Source organism: Phaethon aethereus (assembly GCF_964289735.1).
Source record: "Phaethon aethereus genome assembly, contig: HAP1_SCAFFOLD_614, whole genome shotgun sequence".
Taxonomy (NCBI): Eukaryota; Metazoa; Chordata; class Aves; order Phaethontiformes; family Phaethontidae; genus Phaethon; species Phaethon aethereus.
In genome coordinates, this window is record NW_028113753.1 from 1 (window position 1) to 24,457 (window position 24,457).

A 24,457-nucleotide genomic window follows, 5' to 3' on the forward strand; every position below is an offset into this window, starting at 1 on the left:
ACTCTCCCGGAGAGAGGAGCGGGGCGGCGGGGGTCCGAGGTGGCGGGGGGATCCCCGAATCCCCGCGTGTCCCCCCCAGACGAGATCAAGGTGGAAGTCCCCTGCGGGACGGACGAGCCGGCCCGGATCTGCCCCAACGGCACCAAGTGCAAGAAATACTGGGAAGGGCCCAACTACGGCATCACCCAGTTCGACAACATCCTCTTCGCCGTCCTCACCGTCTTCCAGTGCATCACCATGGAAGGGTGGACCGACCTCCTCTACTATGTGAGCCCCCCACCCCCCCCCGGGCGGCGGGGGGGTCCCCCCGCGCCCCGACCGCGCCGGGCGCGGGCGAAGAGAAAAGGACGGGGTGGTTTGCGGAGGGAGGGTACCCCCCCCCCCTCCCCAAAAAAGGGTACCGGCAGCCCCGAGTCGTCCCCCCTGCCCTCCTTGGGCCAACCCCCCGTGGCCCCACGGGCGAGCACGGCCCGGGGGGGTTTTGGGGGGGCCGCCAGCCCCCGGGGAGGGGGGGGGGCAGCGCCGGGGCCGCCGCGCCGCCCTCCGTCCTTTGCCCTGTCACCCAGCTGCAGAAACGGGGCCGTGCCCGTGCCCCCCCCCCCGGCTCGTGGGACCCCCCCCCCCCGGCTCGTGGGACCCCCCCCCCGGCTCACGGGACCCCCCCCCGGCTCACGGGACCCCCCACCCACCCCCCCCAGAGCAACGACGCCTCAGGGAACACTTGGAACTGGCTGTACTTCATCCCCCTCATCATCATCGGCTCCTTTTTTATGCTGAACCTAGTGCTGGGGGTGCTGTCCGGGTAAGCGGCGGGCGGGTGGGTGGGTGGGGGGTGCCCCCCCGCCCCCCCCCCACTTGACGCCGGCCCCCCAGGGAGTTTGCCAAAGAGCGGGAGCGGGTGGAGAACCGCCGCGCGTTCCTGAAGCTGCGGCGGCAGCAGCAGATCGAGCGGGAGCTCAACGGCTACATGGAGTGGATCTCCAAGGCGGGTGAGCGCGGGACCCCCGGGACCCCCGGGACCCCCCCCCCCAACCCGCCCCCGCTGAGCCCCCCTCCCCTCGGCTTTTCTCTCAGAAGAAGTCATCCTGGCGGAGGACGAGCCCGAGGGAGAGCCCCGGCACCCCTTCGATGGTAAGCGCGCCGCCGCGGCGCGGGGGCCGGCCGGCCCGGGGCGGGGGCGTCCCGGCGGGGCCCCCCCGGGTGACGCCCGCCTCCCCGTGCCCCTCGCCCCTGCGGGAGCTCTCCGGAGGGCCACCATCAAGAAGAGCAAGACGGACCTGCTGAGCCCTGAGGACGCCGAGGAGCAGTTGGCCGACATCTCCTCCGTGGGTGGGTGGGGGCGCGGGGGGCGGCGGGTGACGCTTGGGGGTGATAGGTGACACTCGGGAGCGATGGGTGACGCTCAGGGAGGTGATGGGTGACACTCAGGGGGGCGACAGGTGACACTTGGGGAGGTGACGGGTGACACTCGGGGGTGATGGGTGACGCTCAAGGGGGTGATGGGTGATGCTCGGGGGGCAATGGGTGACAGGGAGGCGATGGGTGACACTCGGGGGTGATGGGTGACACTTGAGGGGGTGACTGATGGCACTCAGGGAGGTGATGGGTGACGCCCAGGGGGGCGCCAGGCGACACTCGGGGAGGTGACGGGTGACAGGGAGGCGACGGGTGACACTCGTGGGGTGATGGGTGACAGTCAGGGAGGCGACGGGTGACACTCAGGGGGGTGATGGGTGATGCTCAGGGCGGCGCTGGGTGATGCTTGGGGAGACAACGAGTGACACTCAGGGGTGGTGGGTGATGCTCAGAGGGGCAACAGATGACACTCGGGGAGGCGACGGGTGACACTCAGGGGGGTGATGGGTGAAGCTCGGGGAGGTGACAGGTGACACTCGGGGGTTATAGGCGACGCTCAGGGGGGTGACGGGTGACACTTGGGGGGTGACGGGTGACACTTGGGGGGTGATGGGTGACACTCAGGGAGGTGACGGGTGACACTCAGGGGGGCGACGGGTGACACTCAGGGGGGTGACAGGTGACACTCAGCGGTGTGACGGGTGACACTCAGCGGTGTGACGGGTGACACTCATGGGGTGACGGGTGACACTCAGGGAGGTGATGGGTGACGCCCAGGGGGGCGCCAGGCGACACTCGGGGAGGTGACGGGTGACAGGGAGGCGACGGGTGACACTCGTGGGGTGATGGGTGACAGTCAGGGAGGCGACGGGTGACACTCAGGGGGGTGATGGGTGATGCTCAGGGCGGCGCTGGGTGATGCTTGGGGAGACAACGAGTGACACTCAGGGGTGGTGGGTGATGCTCAGAGGGGCAACAGATGACACTCGGGGAGGCGACGGGTGACACTCAGGGGGGTGATGGGTGAAGCTCGGGGAGGTGACAGGTGACACTCGGGGGTTATAGGCGACGCTCAGGGGGGTGACGGGTGACACTTGGGGGGTGACGGGTGACACTTGGGGGGTGATGGGTGACACTCAGGGAGGTGACGGGTGACACTCAGGGGGGCGACGGGTGACACTCAGGGGGGTGACAGGTGACACTCAGCGGTGTGACGGGTGACACTCAGCGGTGTGACGGGTGACACTCATGGGGTGACGGGTGACACTCAGGGGGGTGATGGGTGACACTCATGGGGTGACAGGTGACACTCAGGGGTGACGGGTGACACTCACGGGGTGACGGGTGACACTCAGGGGGGCGACGGGTGACACTCAGGGAGGCGACGGGTGACACTCATGGGGTGACGGGTGACACTCGGGGTGACGGGTGACACTCAGGGAGGTGACGGGTGACACTCAGCGGTGTGACGGGTGACACTCAGGGGGGTGACGGGTGACACGGGGTGACGGGTGACACTCAGCGGTGTGATGGGTGACACTCAGCGGTGTGACGGGTGACACTCAGGGGGGCGACGGGTGACACTCAGGGAGGCGACGGGTGACACTCACGGGGTGATGGGTGACACTCACGGGGTGACGGGTGACACTCAGCGGTGTGACGGGTGACACTCAGGGGGGCGACGGGTGACACTCAGGGAGGCGACGGGTGACACTCACGGGGTGATGGGTGACACTCACGGGGTGACGGGTGACACTCAGTGGTGTGACGGGTGACACTCAGGGGGGCGACGGGTGACACTCGGGGGTGACGGGTGACACTCAGGGAGGTGACGGGTGACACTCACGGGGTGACGGGTGACACTCGGGGGCGATGGGTGACACTCACGGGGCGACGGGTGACACTCAGGGGGGTGACAGGTGACACTCGGGGGTGACGGGTGACACTCAGGGAGGCGACGGGTGACACTCACGGGGCGACGGGTGACACTCACGGGGCGACGGGTGACACGGGGTGACGGGTGACACTCACGGGGCGCCGCGCGCCGCCCGGGGGAGGCGAGCGGCGTTCGGGGCGCGGCGGGTGACGGGCGGGGGGTCCCCGCCCCCCTCCGCCGCGCCCCGCAGGCTCCCCCTTCGCCCGCGCCAGCCTCAAAAGTGCCAAGCTGGAGAACGCCGCCTTCCTGCGCAAGCGGGAGCGGCGGCTGCGCTTCCACATCCGCCGCGCGGTGAAAACTCAGGCCTTCTACTGGACCGTGCTCGGCCTGGTAGCCCTCAACACCCTCTGCGTCGCCATCGTCCACTACGACCAGCCGGCCTGGCTCTCCGACTTCCTCTGTGAGTGCCGCGCCCGCGCCGCGCCCGCGCCGCGCCCGGCCCCGCCTCACGCTCTGCCCCGCCCCGCCCCCCCCAGACTATGCAGAATTCATTTTCTTGGGACTCTTTATGTCCGAAATGTTTATAAAAATGTACGGGCTGGGGACGCGGCCTTACTTCCACTCCTCCTTCAACTGCTTCGACTGCGCCGTGAGTGCCGGCGGCGGCGCGGGGCGGGGGGGATGGGGTGGGATGGCGGTGGGATGGGGGTGGGGGTGGGATGGGGTTGGGATGGGGATGGGATGGGGGTGGGATGGGGATGGGATGGGGATAGGATGGGAATGGGGTTGGGATGGGGTGGGATGGCGGTGGGATGGGGGTGGGGGTGGGATGGGATGGGGATAGGATGGGAATGGGGTTGGGATGGGGTTGGGATGGGGTTGGGATGGGGATGGGATGGGGGTGGGATGGGGATGGGATGGGGATAGGATGGGAATGGGGTTGGGATGGTGTTGGGATGGGGATGGGGGTGGGATGGCGGTGGGATGGGGGTGGGATGGGAATGGGGTGGGGTGGGATGGGTTGGGATGGCGGTGGGATGGGAATGGGGTTGGGATGGGGATGGGATGGGGGTGGGAATGGGGTTGGGATGGGGATGGGATGGGAGTGGGAATGGGGTTGGGATGGGGGTGGGATGGGGTTGGGATGGGGATGGGATGGGGATGGGATGGGGATAGGATGGGAATGGGGTTGGGATGGGGTTGGGATGGGGTTGGGATGGGGGTGGGATGGGGATGGGATGGGGATAGGATGGGAATGGGGTTGGGATGGGGATGGGATGGGCATGGGCATGGGGTGGGGTGGGGTGGGGTTGGGATGGGGTTGGGATGGGGGTGGGATGGGGATGGGATGGGGATGGGATGGGGATAGGATGGGAATGGGGTTGGGATGGGGATGGGGTGGGGGTGGGATGGGAAGGGGATGGGATGGCTTGGGATGGCGGTGGGATGGGGGTGGGATGGGAATGGGGTGGGGTGGGATGGGGTGGGATGGCGGTGGGATGGGAGTGGGAATGGGGTTGGGATGGGGATAGGATGGGAATGGTGTCGGGATGGGGATAGGATGGGAATGGGGTTGGGATGGGGATGGGGTTGGGATGGGGATGAGGTGGGGTGGGGGTGGGATGGGTTGGGATGGCAGTGGGATGGGGATGGAGATGGGAATGGGTTTGGGATGGGATGGGTTGGGATGGCGGTGGGAATGGGGTTGGGAGGGGCATGGGGTGGGGTGGGGGTGGGGTGGGGGTGGGATGGGAATGGGGTTGGGATGGGGATGGGATGGGGGTGGGGTGGGAATGGGGCTGGGATGGGGATGGGATGGGAATGGAGATGGGAATGGGGTTGGGATGGGAATGGGGATGAGGATGGGTTGGGATGGGAATGGGGCTGGCATGGGGATGGGGGTGGGATGGGAATGGCGTTGGGATGGGATGGGAAGGGAGCGGAATGGGATTGGTATGGGGCTGGGATGGGAATGGGGATGGGGATGGAATGGGGCTGAGATGGGGATGGGGTTGGGATGCGATGGGAAGGGAGCGGAATGGGATTGGGATGGGGTTGGGATGGAAATGGGGTTGGGATGGGATTGGGATGGGACGGGGATGGGAATGGGGTTGGGATGGGATGGGAAGAGAGGGGAATGCAGTTGGGATGGCGTTGGGATGGGATGGGAATGGCGTTGGGATGGGATGGGAAGAGAGCGGCATGGAATTGGGATGGGGATGGGAATGGGATGGGGGTGGGATGGGGATGGGATGGGATTGGGATGAGAATGGGGTTGGGATGGAATGGGGATGGGCTGGGAAAGGGAATGGGATGGGATGGGATTTGGATGGGATGGGAATGGGACAGGGATGAGGGTGGGATTGGGATAGGAATAGGGTTGGGATGGGATGGGGTAGGGATGAGAATTGGAATAGGGATGGGGTGGGGATGGGAATAGGATTGGGATGGGGTTGGGATGGGATGGGGATGGGAATGGGATGGGGTGGGATTTGGATGGGATGGGAATGGGACAAGGATGGGGATGGATGGGAAAAGGGTTGGGATGGGGTGAGATGGGTTGGGAATTGGAATAGGGATGGGCTTGGAATGGGGATGGGATTTGTATGGGATGAGAATGGGACAGCGATGGGGTGGGATGGGATGGGAATTGGAATTGGGGCAGGGATGGGAATGGGTTTGGGATTGCGATTGGGATGGGGATGGGTTTAGGATGGGATGGGAGTGGAGTTGTGATGGGACAGGGCATGGAATGGGTATGGGATGAGGCAGGGATGGGAATGGGAATTGGAATAGGGATGGGGATGGGATGGGATAGGATGGACTGGGATGGGGATGGGGTGGGGATGGGGATGGGTTGGGATGGGATGGGGTAGGATGGACTGGGACGGGATGGGATGGGGATGGGGTGGGAATGGGGTGGGGCGGGGCCGGGGCGGGGGACAGGGCGGGTCGCTCTCCCCCCCCCAGGTTATCATCGGAAGCATCTTCGAGGTGATCTGGGCTGTTGTGAAGCCGGGAACATCCTTCGGGATCAGCGTGCTCCGAGCTCTCAGGTTACTGCGCATTTTCAAAGTCACAAAGTAAGTGCTGGGGGGTCGGGCGCCGCGGCTCTGTCCGTCCGTCCGTCCGCCCGTCGGTCCGTCCGTCCGCCCGCGGCTGTGGGTCTGCGAGCACCGGGGCGGCGCGAGCGTGAGCGGGCGTGTGGCTGCGCGGAGCCACCGGGGGGTACCCGAGCTGTCACCCCTCGTCCCCGTGTCCCCACGTGTCCCCGTGTCCCTTCACGCCCCGCCGTGTCCCCGGTCCCCCCGCGGCCCCATGTCCCCCCGTGTCCCCGGTCCCGCCGCGGCCCCACAGCCTGGCTCTGCCCTGGCAGGTACTGGGCTTCCCTGAGGAACCTGGTGGTCTCCCTCCTGAACTCCATGAAGTCTATCATCAGCCTCCTCTTCCTCCTCTTCCTCTTCATCGTCGTCTTTGCCCTTTTGGGGATGCAGCTCTTTGGGGGACAGTGAGTACCTGAGCAGGGGACGAGGCCCCCCGGGACGGCCCTGGCCCCCCAGCCTGGGGGTGTCCCTGCGCCCGAGGGTCCCTGCTGGGGGGCACCCGGCGGGAGCGGGGCTCCCACCGCTGCCCCCCACCCCCCAGGTTCAATTTTGACGACGGGACCCCTCCCACCAACTTCGACACTTTCCCAGCAGCAATAATGACGGTGTTTCAGGTAGGGGGACCCCCCCCACCGTCCTTGGGGCTCCTGAGGATTTGGGGTGCCGGGGAGGGTCCCCGCTGCCCCCCCCGGCTCCTTCCTCCCCCCCCCCAGATCCTGACGGGCGAAGACTGGAACGCGGTGATGTACGATGGGATCAAATCTCAGGGCGGCGTCAAGGGGGGGATGGTTTTCTCCGTCTACTTCATCGTCCTCACCCTCTTCGGCAATTGTATCCTCGGGGTGTCGGGGGGGTCCCGGGAGGGGCTGGGCCGGGTGGGGATGCGCTGGGACCCGCTTCGCCTTGACGGGGACGCCCAGACACCCTCCTCAACGTCTTCTTGGCCATCGCGGTGGACAACCTCGCCAACGCGCAGGAGCTCACCAAGGCGAGGACGGGCGCCGGGGATGTGGCGGGAAGGGGCGGGGGGCCGCCCCCGCCCGTCGCCCGTGGCCTCGGGGCTGGGCTGGACACGGCGCGGGGCTTTGCAGGACGAGCAGGAGGAGGAAGAAGCTGCCAACCAGAAGCTGGCGCTGCAGAAGGCGAAGGAGGTGGCCGAAGTGAGCCCGCTGTCCGCCGCCAACATGTCCGTCACCGTGTGAGTGCGTCGTGTGCCCGGCGCCGTCCCCGGCGCCATCCGCGGCTCCATCCCCGGCTCTGTGCTTGGCTCCATCCCAGCTCCATCCTCGATGCCATCCTGGCTCCATCTCGGCTCCAACACGGCTCCATCCTCGACTCCATCCCCAGCTCCATCTCGGGTCCATCCTTGGCTCCATCCCAGCTCCATCCTCGACTCCACCTCAGCTCCATCCCAACCCCATCCTGGCTCTGTCCCAGCTCCGTCCTGGCTCCATCCCCAGCTCCACCTCAGCTCCATCCCAGCTCCATCCATGGTTCCATCCCCAGCTCCGTCTTGGCTCCATCCTCGACTCCATCTTGGCTCCATCCTCAGCTCCACCCCAGCTCCATCTTGGCTCCATCCTTGGCTCCGTCCCGGCTCCACTCCGGCTCCACCCTAGACTCCATCCCAGCTCCATCCCCAGCTCCATCCCATCTCCATACTGGCTCCATCCTTGACTCCATCCTTGACTCCATCCCGACTCCGTCCTGGCTCCATCCTCGACTCCATCTTGGCTCCACCCCAGCTCCATCCCGGCTCCATCTCGGCTCCATCCTGGCTCCACTCTGACTCCATCCCTAGCTCCATCCCGGCTCCATCCCAGCTCCATCCCGGCTCCATCCCAGCTCCATCCTCAGCTCCATCCTCGGCTCCATCCCAGCTCCATCCCTGGCTCCATCCTCGACTCCACCATGGCTCCATCCTCGACTCCATCCTCAGCTCCATCTTGGGTCCATCCGTGGCTCCATCCCAACTCCATCTGGGCTCCATCTCAGCTCCACCCCAGCTCCATCCTGGCTCCGTCCCGGCTCCGTCCCGGCTCCATCCTCAGCTCCATCCCAGCTCCATCCTCGACTTCATCCCAGCTCCATCCCAGCTCCATCCATGGCCCCATCCCCGGCTCCGTCCTGGCTCCATCCTTGACTCCACCGCAGCTCCATCCTCAGCTCCGTCCCGGCTCCGTCCTGGCTCCATCCTTGACTCCACCCCAGCTCCATCCTCACCTCCATCCCGGCTCCATCCCGGCTCCATCTTGGCTCTATCTTGGCTCCGTCCCGGCTCCATCCTCGACTCCATCCCGGCTCCATCCCAGCTCCATCTTGGCTCTATCTCGGCTCCGTCCCAGCTCCATCCTCGGCTCCATCCCAGCTCCATCCTCGACTCCATCCCAGCTCAATCCTCGACTCCATCCCAGCTCCATCCTCGACTCCATCCCAGCTCCGTCCCACCTCCGTCCCACCTCCGTCCCGGCTCCCTCCCGTCCCCGGCGCGCCTCCGGCTCTCCCGACGCGGGCTGCGGCTCCCCGCTGCAGGAAGGAGCAGCAGAAGAACCAGAAGCCCTCCAAGTCGGTGTGGGAGCAGCGGACGAGCGAGCTGCGGAAGCAGAACCTGCTGGCCAGCCGCGAGGCTCTCTACAGCGAGCTGGACCCCGCGGAGCGCTGGAAGGTGCCCTACGCCCGCCACCTGCGCCCCGACGCCAAGACCCACCTGGACCGGCCGCTGGTGGTGGACCCCCAGGAGAACCGCAACAACAACACCAACAAGACGCGCCCCGGCGAGCCGCCGCCGGAGCCCCGCTTCGGCCAGCCCCGCGCCGAGGAGCTCCGCCGGCAGCCGCGCTACCCCGACCCCGGCGGCCCCCGCCCCGCGGACCCCCCCGGCCCCGACGGCCGCCGGCCCTGCGGCAGCGGCCGCGAGCCCGAGCGGGAGCCCGGCCAGGAGCGTGCCTACGCCGACGCCGAGCGCCTCAAAGCCCTCGAGCGCCGGCACCGGCCCGGCGGCGGCCGGGACGGCCGCTCTGGCTCGCCCCAGCCCGAGCGCGAGCACCGGCGGCACCGGGCGCACCGGCGGGCGGCTGAGGAGGGCGAGGAGGGCGGGCGGCCCGAGCGGCGGCCGCGGCACCGGGAGGGCGGCCGGGCGGCGCGGGGTGAGGGGGACGGGGAGCACGGGGACGGCGAACGGCGCCGGCGGCATCGGCACGCCGTGCCGGCTGCCTACGACGGCGAGGGCAAGCGGGACGACAAGGAGAGGCGTCACCGGCGCCGGAGGTGAGCGGGGCGGGGGCAGGACCCCCCCCTCCGGGGCCGGTGGGACCCCTCGGGACCGGGGAGCCCCTCCGGCGCCCAAGGGGACCCGAATACCTTCCGGCATTCCCGGATCAGCGCCCACGCCGGGAGCTGTGCCGGGGGGTCCCCTCTGAGCCCCCTCCCCTCCGCCTCCTCCCCCCCCCCCAGGGAGAACCAGGCCCCCGGGGCGCCGGCGGGCCCCACGCTCTCCACCACCCGCCCCATCCAGCAGGACGTGGGGCGCCGGGAGCCCCCCGTGGCGGAGGACATCGACAACATGAAGAACAACAAGCTGGCCACCGCCGAGCCCCCCGCGCCCCCCGCCCCGGGCAACCACGCCGCCTGCCCCGCCGGGGCCCCCCTGCGCCGGCCCCCCGCCGCCCCCACCCCTCCTCCCGAAAACAGCCGGGTGGTCACCAACCCCGGCGCCCACCACAACCCCGCCAAGGCGGGGGGGAAGCCGGAGCACACGACCGTAGACATCCCCCCCCCCCTCCTGCCGCCCCCCACCGGCGCCCTGGTCCAAGGTAGGGCACCCCCCCGGAGGGGGGCGGGTAGGGGGTCTGGGCTGGGGGGCTCGAGGGGGCCGGGGGCCGGTGACGCCGCCGCTCCCGCAGTGAACAGGAACGCCAACCCCGAGCCGCTGCCGCGCAAGGAGGAGGAGGAGGAGAAGAAGGAGGAAGGCGAGGGGCAGGAGGAGAACGGCCCCAAGCCCATGGTGCCCTACAGCTCCATGTTCATCCTCTCCACCACCAACCCGTGAGCGCGGGGGGGGGCCGGGGGGGCGCGGGGGTGTACCCGGCTAGGTTGGGGACCCCTCCCCACGCCGGACGCTGCCCCCCTCGCCCCCCCCCCCCAGGTTCCGCCGGCTGTGCCATTACATCGTCAACCTGCGCTACTTCGAGATGTGCATCCTGCTGGTCATCGCCATGAGCAGCATCGCGCTGGCCGCCGAGGACCCCGTGCAGCCCAACGCCCCCCGCAACAACGTGAGCCCCCTCCCCAAACCCCCCCAGCCGGGACAACGGGCCCCCCCCGTTGACACACACACACCCCCCCCCCCCCCCAAACCGGCGGCGGTACCCAAACGGGGTCCCCCTCGTCCTGCCCCCAGGAGCGATGCGGGGTGGGGTGGGGGGAGTCCTGGGGTTGGGGGGGGGTCCCCACAGCCCCGGGGTCCCAAGGGAGCCCCGGGCGTCTCCCCCACCCCACCTCCTCCCCGCCGCCCCCCCCCCCCCCCAGGTCTTGCGCTACTTCGACTACGTCTTCACGGGCGTCTTCACCTTCGAGATGGTGATCAAGGTGAGCGGGGGGGGGTCCGCGGGGCGGGGGTGTCCCCCCCCGGCACCCCCTCACCTCCCCCCCCCCCCTTGCCCCCCCGCAGATGGTGGATTTGGGGCTGGTGCTTCACCAAGGTGCCTATTTCCGGGACCTGTGGAACATTCTGGACTTCATCGTGGTCAGCGGCGCGCTGGTGGCCTTCGCCTTCACGTGAGTCGCCCCTGGGCGACACGGGGGGCTCCCGGCGCGGGGGGGGGGATGTCCCGGGGAGGGGTGGGCACGCCCAAGTCCCGTCCGTGTGTCCCCCCCCCGCCTTGCCGTGCCGCTTGCCGTGCGTCCCCGGCCGCTCGCCGCCGCGCCGTGTCGTCCTGTCGCCGTCCCGGCGTCCCCCCCGCCCCCGTGTCCCCGGGCAGGATCGGGCCCCGGTGCCCGCGGGGTGGAGTGGCCGCCCCGGCGCCGAAACCCCGGAGCGGAGCTGGAGTAAACCCTGAGTAAAGGTGAGGGGCCTTTGCGTCCCGAGCGGAGAGATGAGTAGCCCCTTAGGAAGGGATGAGGAACCTTCTAGAAACGGATGAGCAGCCCCCGAGGTCTGGGGGATGGACTGAGCGTGCCCTGAGTAAAGGGTGAGCATCCCTTGAGGAAAGCGTGAGCACCCACCAGAGTCAGTAATCAGCCTTGAAGTAAGGGGTGAGCACACCCCGAGTAACTGAGTGTCCTTAAAGTAAGGGGTGAGCATCCCCCGAGTAACTGAGTGTCCTTAAAGTAAGGGGTGAGCATCCCCCGAGTAACTGAGTGTCCTTAAAGTAAGGAGTGAGCATCCCCTGAGTAACTGAGTGTCCTTAAAGTAAGGAGTGAGCATCCCCCGAGTAACTGAGTGTCCTTAAAGTAAGGGGTGAGCATCCCCCGAGTAACTGAGAACCCCCAAGTAAAGGGGTGAGCGCCTTCTGAGTAACTGAGTGTCCTTATAGTAAGGGGCGAGTACCCCCTGAGTAACTGAGCGTCCTTAAAGTAAGGGATGAGCACCCCCCGCGTAACTCAGTGTCCTTATAGTAAGGGGTGAGCATCCCCTGAGTAACTGAGAACCCCCAAGTAAGGGGTGAGCACCCCCTGTGTAACTGAGTGTCCTTATTAGTAAGGGGTGAGCACCCTCTGAGTAAAGGATGAGCATCCCCCGAACAAAGAGTGAGCACCCCCTGAGTAACTGAGTGTCCTTAAAGTAAGGAGTGAGCACCCCCCGAGTAACTGAGAACCCCCAAGTAAAGGGTGAGCACCCCGTGAGTAACTGAGCATCCTTAAAGTAAGGAGTGAGCTCCCCTGAGTAACTGAGTGTCCTTAAAGTAAGGGGTGAGCATCCCCTGAGTAACTGAGCGTCCTTAAAGTAAGGGGTGAGCACCCCCCACGTAACTCAGTGTCCTTATAGTAAGGAGTGAGCATCCCCTGAGTAATTGAGCACTCCCCCAAGTAAAGGATGAGTGTCCCCCAAACAAAGCGTGAGCACCCCCCAAGTAACTGAGAACCCCCAAGTAAAGGGTGAGCACCCCGTGAGTAACTGAGCATCCTTAAAGTAAGGAGTGAGCATCCCCTGAGTAACTGAGTGTCCTTAAAGTAAGGGGTGAGCACTCCCCGAGTAACTGAGTGTCCTTATAATAAGGGGCGAGCACCCCCTGAGTAACTGAGTGTCCTTATAGTAAGGGGCGAGCACCCCCCGTGTAACTCAGTGTCCTTAAAGTAAGGAGTGAGCATCCCCCGAGTAACTGAGAACCCCCAAGTAAGGGGCGAGCACCCCCCGAGTAACCGAGCGTCCCCTCCGAGTAAGGGCCGAGCAGCCCCGCCGCAGCCCCCGCGCACCCCCGGGGCGGCCGGGACCCCCGTGGCTCCCCGGGGCGTCCCGCCGGGACGCGGCCGGCGGGGCCGGGGGGCGCGGGGCGGGGGCCGCGCTCTCACCGTGCCTTGTCTCTCCGCTTCCTCCGCCGCCGGCCGCAGGAGCAGCTCACGGTAAAATCTTTCTGCCTTCGTCTCCCGCCCGTCTCCGTCCTCGTGCTCGTGGTCGCGCCTCGCTCCCCCCGCACCCCCCCCCGGCTTCCCCCCTCCCCAAAAAACAAGCAGCCTCGGGGACGGGACGGCGGGAACGCGCCGGGCTCTCCCTGGCGTGAGACGAGTGCGGTGGCGGGGGGGGGTCTCAGCCTCCAGACCCTCCCCAACCCGCTTCGGCCGGGGAGGGGATCGCCGCCGCCGGGGAGACGAGGGCACGGGACCGCCCGGGGTCCTGCCGGGGCGCCCCGAGCCGCCGCGCCGGGGACCCCGCGTCACCCCGTCGCGTGTCCCCCCCCGCAGCGGCAGCAGCAAGGGGAAGGACATCAACACCATCAAGTCCCTCCGCGTCCTCCGCGTCCTGCGGCCCCTGAAGACCATCAAGAGGCTGCCCAAGCTCAAGGTGGGCGAGGGGGCCGGTGGGGAGGGGGCTTCGGGGGCTGCCGGCCGGCGCTGACCCCCTCCCCGGTGCCTGTCCCCAAGGCCGTCTTCGACTGTGTGGTGAACTCCCTGAAGAACGTCCTCAACATCCTCATCGTCTACATGCTCTTCATGTTCATCTTCGCCGTGGTGGCCGTCCAGCTCTTCAAGGGCAAGTTCTTCTACTGCACCGACGAGTCCAAGGAGTTCGAGAAGGACTGCAGGTACGGCGCGGCCGGGCGGGGGTCCGCCGGCGCCCCCCACCCCGTCCCACCGCCCCTCCCCTCCCAGGGGGAATACCTGGTCTACGAGAAGGACAACGAGGTGAAGGCGCAGAAGCGGGAGTGGAAGAAGTACGAGTTCCACTACGACAACGTCCTCTGGGCGCTGCTCACCCTCTTCACCGTCTCCACCGGCGAGGGATGGCCGCAGTAAGGGCGCGGGGACGGGGCGAGGGGCGCGGGGGCTTGGGGACAGCGGGACCCCCGCCCCGTCCCTGCCTTCGTCCCGCCGCAGGGTCCTCAGCACTCGGTGGATGCCACCTACGAGAACCAGGGTCCGAGCCCCGGCTACCGCATGGAGATGTCCATCTTCTACGTGGTCTACTTCGTGGTCTTCCCCTTCTTCTTCGTCAACATCTTCGTGGCCTTGATCATCATCACCTTCCAGGAGCAGGGGACAAGATGATGGAGGAGTACAGCCTGGAGAAGAACGAGGTGCCACCTCCGGGACCCCCTCGCCGGCCCCCGATGCCTTTTGGAGACCCCCCCCCGCCCAGGCCGGGCGTCGGTGACACCCACCCTGTGTGTCCCCCCCCCGTCCCGCAGAGAGCCTGCATCGACTTCGCCATCAGCGCCAAGCCCCTGACGCGGCACATGCCGCAGAACCGGCAGAGCTTCCAGTACCGCATGTGGCAGTTCGTGGTGTCGCCGCCCTTCGAGTACACCATCATGGCCATGATCGCCCTCAACACCATCGTCCTCATGATGAAGGTCAGCGGCGAGGGGACGGGGGTCCCGGGGAAGCCCCTCCGGGTCCGTTCCCGTCCCCCCCTCGACTTGGGGGACCCGCGTGCGTGGTCCTGCCCGCCGGGGTTTGTCCGTCTCCCCTGGGACTTTTCCCCGGCCCCCCGGATCCATCCCGTCCCCACCGGGACCTACCCCGGTTCCCCCCGGACCCACCCACGTGGTGGGTCCATCCTACCCCCCGGGATGCAGCCCTGTCCCCCCCCGCCCCGTCCCCATCCTCTGCGCTGTCCCCCCCAGTTCTACGACGCCTCGGACGCCTACGAGAACGTGCTGAAGATGTTCAACAACGTCTTCACCTCCCTCTTCTCCCTCGAGTGTCTCCTGAAGATCATGGCCTTCGGCGTGCTGGTACGTGCTGCCGCGCGCCGGAGACGCTGGGGACCGCGGGGGCCCGGTGCCGCGGGTCCGGCCCCGGCGCACGCCGCACCGGCAGGATCCCGGGAGCCGGCGCGCGGGTAACCGCGGGATCGGGGAGCCGGCGCGCGGGTAACCGCGGGATCCGGGAGCCGGCGCGCGGGTAAGTGCGGGATCCGGGAGCCGGCGCGCGGGTAAGCGCGGGATATGGAGCCGGCACGCGGGTAACCGCGGGATCCGGGAGCCGGCGTGCGGGTAAGCGTGGGATACGGAGCCGGCGCACGGGTAACCACAAGACCCTGGGAGCCGGCGAGCAAGCAAGCACGGGATCCGGGAGAGCCGGCGCGTGGGTAAGCGCGGGTTCCAGGAGCCGGCACACGGGTAACCATGAGATCCTGGGAGCCGGCGCACGGGTAAGCGCGGGATCCGGGAGCCGGCGTGTGGGTAAGCATGGGATCCGGAGCCGGCGCGCGGGTAACCGTGGGATCTGGGAGCCGGCGCGCGGGTAACCGCGGGATCCGGGAGCCAGGACGCCGGCGGCGCCGCTGCCCCGCGTCCCTCGTCCCCTTCCCTTCGCAGAATTACTTCCGCGACGCCTGGAACGTCTTCGACTTTGTCACCGTCCTGGGGAGCATCACGGACATCCTGGTGACGGAGTTCGGGGTAGGTGGGCGCCGCCGCGGCCCCCGGGGCCGGGCCCCGCTCGCCCCCGCTCACCCCTCCTGTGTCCCCCCGCCCAGAACAACTTCATCAACCTCAGCTTCCTGCGGCTCTTCCGCGCGGCGCGGCTCATCAAGCTGCTGCGCCAGGGCTACACCATCCGCATCCTGCTCTGGACCTTCGTCCAGTCCTTCAAGGTGCCGCCCGACGCCCCCCCAAACCCCGCCTGAGGCCCCCGCCGCCGCGCCCCGGGGGCCGGCAGCCCGACCTGCGTCGGGGGGCCGCGTCCGGCCCCGGCGTGGCGTGACCGGCTCTGCCCCCAGGCTCTGCCCTACGTCTGCCTGCTCATCGCCATGCTCTTCTTCATCTACGCCATCATCGGGATGCAGGTGAGAGCCCCCCGCCCCCCCGGCTCCCCCCAGCCCCTCGCCCTGGCTCCCCGCCCCCCCGAGCCATCACGGCCCCCCCCAGGTCTTCGGCAACATCGGCATCGAGGAGGAGGATGACGAGTCAGCCATCACCCAGCACAACAACTTCCGCACCTTCTTCCAGGCCCTCATGCTCCTCTTTCGGTGAGTCCCCCAGCACGCTCCCGGTGCCGCGTGGGGTACCCAGCGCCGTGCCGGCATGTCCCCGGCACAGTCCTGGTGCCGCGTGGGGTACCCCAGCGCCGTGCCGGCATGTCCCTGGCTCAGTCCCGGTGCCACCTGTGGTACCCAGTGCCGTGCTGGCGTGTCCCCGGCACAGTCCTGGTGCCACGTGGGGTACCCCGCACCGTGCCGGCGTGTCCCCAGCACAGTCCCGGTGCCGCGTGGGGCACCCAGCGCCATGCTGGCGTGTCCCCGGCACAGTCCTGGTGCCGCGTGGGGTACCCAGCACCATGCTGGCGTGTCCCCGGCGCAGTCCCGGTGCCGCGTGGGGTACCCCAGCGCCGTGCCGGCATGTCCCTGGCTCAGTCCCGGTGCCACCTGTGGTACCCAGTGCCGTGCCGGCGTGTCCCCGGCGCAGTCCCGGTGCCGCGTGGGGTACCCCAGCGCCGTGCCGGCGTGTCCCTGGCTCAGTCCCGGTGCCACCTGTGGTACCCAGTGCCGTGCCGGCGTGTCCCTGGCTCAATCCCGGTGCCACCTGTGGTATCCAGCACCGTGCTGGCGTGTCCCCGGCACAGTCCTGGTGCCACGTGGGGTACCCAGCGCTGTGCTGGCGTGTCCCCGGCACAGTCCTGGTGCCGCGTGGGGTACCCCGCACCATGCCGGCGTGTCCCCGGCGCAGTCCCGGTGCTGCGTGGGGTACCCAGCGCCATGCCGGCATGTCCCTGGCTCAGTCCCGGTGCCACCTGTGGTACCCAGCGCCGTGCCGGCGTGTCCCCGGCACAGTCCCGGTGCCGCGTGGGGTACTGAGCGCCGTGCCGGCGTGTCCCCGGCGCAGTCCCGGTGCCGCGTGGGGTACCCAGTGCCGTGCCGGCGTGTCCCTGGCTCAGTCCCGGTGCCATCTGTGGTACCCAGCGCCGTGCCGGCGTGTCCCCGGCACAGTCCCGGTGCCGCGTGGGGTACTGAGCGCCGTGCTGGCGTGTCCCCCTGCCCGGCCGCCGTCACCCAGCGGTGTCCCCGCTCGCCGCAGGAGCGCCACGGGGGAGGCCTGGCACGAGATCATGCTGTCCTGCCTCAGCGGGAAGCCCTGCGACCAGAACTCGGGCATCAAGGAGGACGAGTGCGGCAACGAGTTCGCCTACTTCTACTTCGTCTCCTTCATCTTCCTCTGCTCCTTCCTGGTGAGCCCCGGCGGGCGCCGGGAGGGACGCCAGCCCACCCCCCCCGCCCCCAACGCCCCCCTCCCGCCCCCCCCAGATGCTGAACCTCTTCGTCGCCGTCATCATGGACAACTTCGAGTACCTGACGCGCGACTCCTCCATCCTGGGCCCCCACCACCTGGACGAGTACGTGCGCGTCTGGGCCGAGTACGACCCCGCTGCCTGGTAAGGACCCCCCGGGGCGCAGGGGGACGGACGGACGGACGGCGTGGGGGGGGCACCCCGGGTGCCGGGGTCCCCTCCGGGCGCCGGGGCGCAGCGGCTCGCGGGGGCTTGGTTGGCCGGAGCGTCCCCGCTGCCGAGCGGGGTCCGGGGTTGGGGGGGGGGGGGGCGCGGCGGGTGCCCCAGACCCCCCCCCCCCGGGGTCCTCTGGGGCCGGTGGCCCTGGTGTTGCCCCCGGGGAGGTGTCCCCCAGGGGCTGTCCCCCCCCCTCCGAGGGGGTGTTGCCCAGGTTCGCCGTCCCCACGCAGCCGTGGGGGGGCCCGGCCCCCCGGCGCGGCGCGGCGCCCGTTAACCTGTCCTCTCTCGATTGTAGGTGCTCGGCCGCCGGATTCCTCCCTCTCGCCCCCTCCCCGGCCCCCAGCCCCCAGCCCCGCGCAAAGGGGCCTCGGCCGGACCCCGGGGGTCCCCAGGGGTGACCTGCCGGCTGCTGGAGGGTCCCCGCCACGTCCCGGGTCGGGGGGGGGGGGTGTCTCTGCCGTGTCCCAGGGTCTCGTGCGATGCCCTGGGGGCTCCCTGGCCGCTCCCGGGACGTCCTGTGACGCTCCGCCAGGTCCCCAGCTCCCGCTACTGGTCCGTACTGGGATCAACGGGGCCGCAACCGGGGCCAAACCCCACCGCCCCGCTCCCCATCGCACACCCAGCTCCGCACGGGCAGCGGGGCTCCCGTCCCCCCTCGCCGCCCCAGGGTCCGCCCGGCCGGCTTTCCCCGACCCCTCGGCGCGTCCGCGGTCCCGCGCGTCTCCGGCGTCCGCACTAACCCCCCTGTATTCTTCTTGCAGTGGCCGCATTCATTATAAGGATATGTACAGTTTATTACGCGTAATATCTCCCCCATTGGGCTTAGGCAAGAAATGCCCTCATAGGGTTGCTTGCAAGGTTTGATTTACACTAAAAACCTGCCGAGCATCAGCGGAATGAATGTTGCTTACGGTTTCTCGGAGATATATATATGATATATATATATATATATATACACAGACACGTCCCGCACCCCCCGGCGCCGGCCCCAGCCCCCGGCGCGCCGCATGGAGACCCCCCCGTCCCTGCCCGGCTCCGCTTGCCGCGCCCCACGGCCACCGGCCGGCGTGGCCGGACCCCCCCGGCGCCGCGGGGCTGCATGGGCACCGGCCATCGCCTTCCTCCCTTCCTCCTCCACCTCCTCCGCGGGGCTGCGGCCGGCCGGGTTTAAACCTCTTTTTTTTTGTTCTTGTTGTTTTTCCTTATTTTTTTTTTTTTTTCATTTTTTTTTTTCTCCGCGTCTCTGTCTCTCTCGCCTCTTTTTTTGTCCTTTTTCTGTCCGATGTCTATTCCTTCTTGTTCTCTCCGCTCCCAGGGGCCGGCTGACTTTCATGGACATGTATGAAATGCTGAGACATATGTCCCCACCCCTGGGTTTAGGCAAGAAATGCCCACCCCGTGTTGCTTATAAGGTAGAATAACTCTTCCCACCAGAGCGAAGCCCCCCAAAGCCGTGCCGGTTCCCAGCGGCGGCACCGACTCAGCCCGGCCGACGCTTCTCGGCCTCTTTTTTTTCTTTGTTTTGGGGATTTTTCGGCTTTTTGTTGGTTTTTTTGGTTTTTTTTTTTTTTCTTTTCTTGTTGTTGTTGTTTTTCTCCTCCTGCGGCAAAGCCCCGACCGGCGCGGCGGCCGCCGGCCCCGCTGAGCTTCCGCGCGTCCCCCAGGACGGGCTGGGTAAGATCCGCCGCCCGAGGAGCGTGTGCCCCCCGCCACCTCCCTGCCTGCCACGGGCTGGAGGCTCGGGGCCGGACCCCCCAGCAGCCACGATTTGGGGTCCCCCATGGCAGAGCCCCTATCTGGGGACCCCCCTGGGGCTCAGCCAGCCCCCCCCAGCACCCCCGATTTGGGGTCCCTCAGGGGCTCAGCCAGCCCCCCCAGCACCTCCGATTTGGGGTCCCCCATGGCAGAGCCCCTATCTGGGGCCCCCCCTGGGGCTCAGCCAGCCCCCCCAGCGCCCCCGATTTGGGGTCCCTCAGGGGCTCAGCCAGCCCCCCCAGCACCCCCGATTTGGGGTCCCCCATGGCAGAGCCCCTATCTGGGGACCCCCCTGGGGCTCAGCCAGCCCCCCCAGCACCCCCGATTTGGGGTCCCCCATGGCAGAGCCCCTATCTGGGGACCCCCCTGGGGCTCAGCCAGCCCCCCCAGCACCCCCAATTTGGGGACCCCCCTGGGGCTCAGCCAGCCCCCCCAGCAGCCCTGATTTGGGGTCCCTCATGGTGGAGCCCCTATCTGGGGACCCCCCTGGGGCTCAGCCAGCCCCCCCCAGCAGCCCCAATTTGGGGTCCCCCAGGGGCTCAGCCAGCCTCCCTAGGAACCCTGACTTGGGGACCCCCCAGGGGCTCGGCCAGCCCCCCCAGCAGCCCCGATTTGAGGTTCCCCATGGTGGAGCCCCGATTTGGGGACCCCCCGGGGCTCAGTCAGCCCCCCCCCCCAGACCCCAATTTGGGGACCCTCCTGGGGCTCAGCCAGCCCCGCTAGGAACCCTGATTTGGGGTCCTCCATGGGGCTCAGCCAGCCCCCCCAGGAGCCACTATTTGGGGACCCCCATGGGGCTTCGCCAGCCTCCCCCGGAGCCCCTATTTGGGGACCCCCGGGGGGCTTGGCCTGCCCCCCCCCGTTTTTGGGGCTCGAGGCCGCCTCGCCCAGAACAGCCCATTTTTAGGGACACCCATGGGGCTCACCCAAGGAGCCCCTGCTCGGGCCCCCCCCGGGGGTCCCCCTCACACCCCCCTCCCCTGTCCCCCGACCCCTTCAGCCTCTCCCCCCCCCCTCACCTGCCCCCGCTGCCCCCTCCCCAGCACTGAGTCCCCCCGGCCCCCCGGCTGCTGCACGGCCCGCGCCCCCCCCCGCCCGCGGGGGCTACGGGTGCTCGGGAGCTGCATCGTGGGGCGCGGGGGGACGCGGCACGGGGGGGGGGGCGTGGGGAGGGGGCGTGGGGACCCCGCATCTCCGTGCCTCCCATCAGCATGGCTTGCTCCCTGCCCTGTGGCTCTGCACCCCCAAATCCCCCCCCCCTCCCCACCCCGGGACTGCATGGGGCGGGGGGTCCCTGCCCTTTTCGGGGGGGGGGGACACACGACCTTCCGCCACCCGCTTGGCACTGGGAGCTGGGGAGGGCGCGGGGCACCATGGGGCTGAGGCCTGGCAAACTCATTGCTTCTCCCGCCACCCCCCAGCCCAGGCACGTCTCCCTGGACCCCCCCCCCGCACCCCGAGGATGCCGGTTTGCACCCAGAGAAGCCCTTGCCCACCCCCCCCTACCCCACCGCCCCCCCCCCCCCCGGAGCGGAGCCAGGAACGAGTTGGCCCCCTCCCTGCTGCACGCGCCGCATGCGCCGGACGCCGGGGTCCCGCTTGGCCGCGCCGCGCCCCCCCACCCCGGGGGCGTCTCGTGGGGGTCCGGGGGTCACGGCCCGGGGAGAAGGCGGTGGGCCGTGGGGCTCGGGGAGGCCGGCGGGGGACGCGTGCCTCAGTTTCCCCAGCGGCTGCGTGGCGGCCCCCGCCTTCTCGCCGGGCCCCCCCGGGGCGCGGGGTTGAGGGGGGCCGCGGCTGACGCCCCCCCCCCCGCTCCCCTCGGCCCCCGCAGCGGCTGCTCCGCATGGACCTGCCGGTGGCCGACGACAACACGGTGCACTTCAACTCGACCTTGATGGCCCTGATCCGCACGGCGCTCGACATCAAGATCGCCAAAGGCAAGTGGGGGGGGGGGAGCGGGGTCTCCGGGGGTCCCAGGGGCCCGGCGATTTGGGGATGTGGCCCAAGACTCCCGGGGAGGGGGACGACAGGGACGCTGGGGGCACGGGGACAGGGGTGCCTTGGGTGGCGAGGACAGGGAGGGGGTCCCTGCGGGGGGGGGGGACACACACAGGAGAACTGGGAGCGCAGGGGTGGAGGTCGCTGGGGGGCGGGGGGACGTCAGGGGACAGGGCAGCAGCAGGGCAGAAGTGTCCCCGGGGGGGCGGGGGGTCCCCGGGGGGGCCGGGGAGGTCCCCGGGGGTAGGTGAGGGCAGGGGTGGTGGGGGTCCCTGGGGGGTAGGTGAGGGCAGGGGGTGGCGGGGGGGTCCCCAGGGGGGCCAGGGAGGTCCCCGAGGTGTAGGTGAGGGCAGGGGGTGGCGGGGGTCCCCGGGGGGGGCGGGGAGGTCCCCGGGGTGTAGGTGAGGGCAGGGGTGGTGGGGGTCCCCGGGGGGGGCGGGGAGGTCCCCGGGGGTAGGTGAGGGCAGGAGTGGCGGGGGTCCCCGGGGGGGGCGGGGAGGTCCCCGGGGTGTAGGTGAGGGCAGGGGTGGTGGGGGTCCCCGGGGGGGGCGGGGAGGTCCCCGGGGGTAGGTGAGGGCAGGAGTGGCGGGGGTCCCCGGGGGGGGCGGGGAGGTCCCCGGGGTGTAGGTGAGGGCAGGGGTGGTGGGGGTCCCCGGGGGGGCCGGGGAGGTCCCCGGGGTGTAGGTGAGGGCAGGGGTGGTGGGGGTCCCTGAGGGGTAGGTGAGGGCAGGGGGTGGCGGGGGGGTCCCCAGGGGGGCCAGGGAGGTCCCCGGGGTGTAGGTGAGGGCAGGGGGTGGCGGGGGTCCCCGGGGGGGGCGGGGAGGTCCCCGGGGGATAGGTGAGGGCAGGGGTGGTGGGGGTCCCTGGGGGGTAGGTGAGGGCAGGGGGTGGCAGGGGTCCCCGGGGGGCCGGGGAGGTCCCCGGGGGGTAGGTGAGGGCAGGGGGTGGCGGGGGTCCCCGGGGGCGCCGGGGAGGTCCCCGGGGGTAGGTGAGGGCAGGAGTGGCGGGGGTCCCCGGGGGGGGCGGGGAGGTCCCCGGGGTGTAGGTGAGGGCAGGGGTGGTGGGGGGTCCCGGGGGTGGCGGGGGTCCCGGGGGCTCAGCCCTCTCTCCGCAGGGGGAGCCGACAAGCAGCAGATGGACGCGGAGCTCCGTAAGGAGATGATCGCCATCTGGCCCAACCTCTCCCCCAAAAACCTGGACCTGCTCGTCACCCCCCACAAGTGTAAGGGTCCGGCCCCGGCCCCGGCCCCCTCCCCGGCGCCGGCCCCCCTCACGCTCTGCGCCCACAGCCACGGACCTGACGGTGGGGAAGATCTACGCCGCGATGATGATCATGGAGTACTACCGGCAGAGCAAAGCCAAGAAGCTGCAGGCCATGCGGGAGGAGCAGGTGGGGGTCCCCGGCCCCACCTCTGCCACCTCCGGTGTCCCCGTCCCCTCCCCACGTCCCCATCCCCTCCCCAAGCATCCCCCCAGTGTCCCTATTCCAGCCCCGGCCCCTCCTCTGCCACCTCCGGCGTCCCCATCCCTGTCCTGTGCGACTCTCAAGTCCCCCCGCGTCCCCGTCCCCTCCCCGCGTTGCCATCCCGTCCCCAAGTATCCCTCCGGCGTCCCCGTCCCCTCCCCATATCCCCATCGCATCCCCATGTCCCCATCCTGTCCCCATGTTCCCATCCCATCCCCGTGTCCCCATCTCATCCCCGTGTCCCCATCCCCTCCCCATGTCCCCATCCCCTCCCTGTGTCCCCATCATATCCCCATGTCCTCATCCCGTCCCCATGTCCCCATCCCATCCCCATGTCCCCATCCTGTCCCCGTGTCCCCATCCCATCCCCAAGTATCCCTCCGGTGTCCCCATCCCGTCCTCATGTCCCCATCCCCTCCCCACATCCCCATCCTGTCCCCGTGTCCCCATCCTGTCCCCAAGTATCCCTCCAGTGTCCCCATCGCATCCCCGTGTCCCCATCCCATCCCCGTGTCCCCATCCCCTCCCCTCCCCACATCCCCATCCTGTCCCCGTGTCCCCATCCTGTCCCCAAGTATCCCTCTGGTGTCCCCATCCCGTCCCCATGTCCCCATCCCATCCCTGTGTCCCCATCCCGTCCCCATGTCCCCATCCCATCCCCATGTCCCCATCCCCTCCCCTCCCCACATCCCCATCCTGTCCCCGTGTCCCCATCCTGTCCCCAAGTATCCCTCTGGTGTCCCCATCCCGTCCCCATGTCCCCATCCCATCCCCGTGTCCCCATCCCATCCCCATGTCCCCATCCCATCCCCGTGTCCCCATCCTGTCCCCACATCCCCACCCTGTCCCCAAGTATCCCTCCGGTGTCCCCATCCCCTCCCCATGTCCCCATCCCCTCCCCATGTCCCCATCGCATCCCCATGTCCCCATCCCGTCCCCATCCCCTCCCCTCCCCACATCCCCATCCCGTCCCCATGTCCCCACCCTGTCCCCAAGTATCCCTCCGGTGTCCCCATCCCCTCCGCATGTCCCCGTCCCCTCCCCGCGTCCCCGCGTCCCAGCCCCGTGTCCCCCCCCCCCCCCCGGGCCGTGTCCCCGCCACGTCCCCCTCCGCTCTCGTGTCCCCGCAGAACCGGACGCCGCTGATGTTCCAGCGCATGGAGCCGCCGTCCCCCACGCAGGAGGGGACGCCGGGGCCGGACGCGGCGCCCACGGCCGAGCCGGGCGCGGGGCCGTAAGTGCCGCGGGCCCCATCCTGCCCCTGCCCGGCGCAGGGCAGCCGGGGGGGTGCTGAGCCGCCTCTGCCCCCCAGGGCCGCGCGCGACGGGGGCCTGAAGGAGAGTCAGTCCTGGGTCACCCAGCGCGCCCAGGAGATGTTCCAGAAAACGGGGACCTGGAGCCCCGAGCGGGGACACCCCGAGGACGCCCCCAACAGCCGCCCCAACTCCCAGGTGAGGGGCTGCGCCACCCTGGGGTGCCCCGACCCCCGGCCGGCCCCGCGTCCCCGCAGCCCCGTCTCCATCCGTCCTCCGTGTCCCCAGGGGTCCCCCGGTGCCTGCCCCCCACCCCCCCACCCCCAAATCCTGCCGTGCCCGGGGGGTGTCCCCGGCTTCGGTGCCCCCTGCCCGCCCCGTGCCTCAGTTTCCCCCGCCGACGCCCCCGTCCCCCGCAGCTGGTGGAGATGCGCGAGATGGCGAAGGACGGCTACTCCGACAGCGACTACCTGCCCACGGAGGGGCACGGCCGCGCCGCCTCCATGCCGCGGCTCCCCGCCGACAACCAGGTGAGGGGACCCCC

The 24,457-nt window shown here is 69.4% G+C and overlaps 1 protein-coding gene across 1 annotated transcript; it reads left to right on the forward strand.

Moving 5' to 3' along the window:
* Positions 1-79: 79 nt before the first annotated feature.
* On the forward strand, positions 80-24,443 carry LOC309416571 (voltage-dependent P/Q-type calcium channel subunit alpha-1A-like; the record flags this gene model as incomplete). The annotated part of the gene is given in 38 exon segments (XM_082016114.1): positions 80-267; positions 699-802; positions 874-989; positions 1,075-1,131; positions 1,240-1,329; positions 3,483-3,692; positions 3,769-3,881; positions 6,203-6,315; positions 6,609-6,740; positions 6,878-6,950; positions 7,050-7,167; positions 7,257-7,324; positions 7,428-7,534; positions 8,869-9,603; positions 9,790-10,380; positions 10,481-10,610; positions 10,864-10,923; positions 11,006-11,112; positions 13,237-13,336; positions 13,417-13,784; positions 13,870-13,874; positions 13,877-14,023; positions 14,026-14,069; positions 14,181-14,345; positions 14,619-14,729; positions 15,315-15,398; positions 15,476-15,592; positions 15,719-15,784; positions 15,867-15,967; positions 17,013-17,163; positions 17,240-17,367; positions 18,758-18,854; positions 21,029-21,134; positions 22,310-22,417; positions 22,485-22,585; positions 23,791-23,894; positions 23,973-24,111; positions 24,333-24,443. Coding segments are annotated over 38 exon segments (5,465 nt in total), but the record flags the coding sequence as incomplete, so codon positions are not given.
* Between the last annotated feature and the right edge of the window lie 14 nt (positions 24,444-24,457).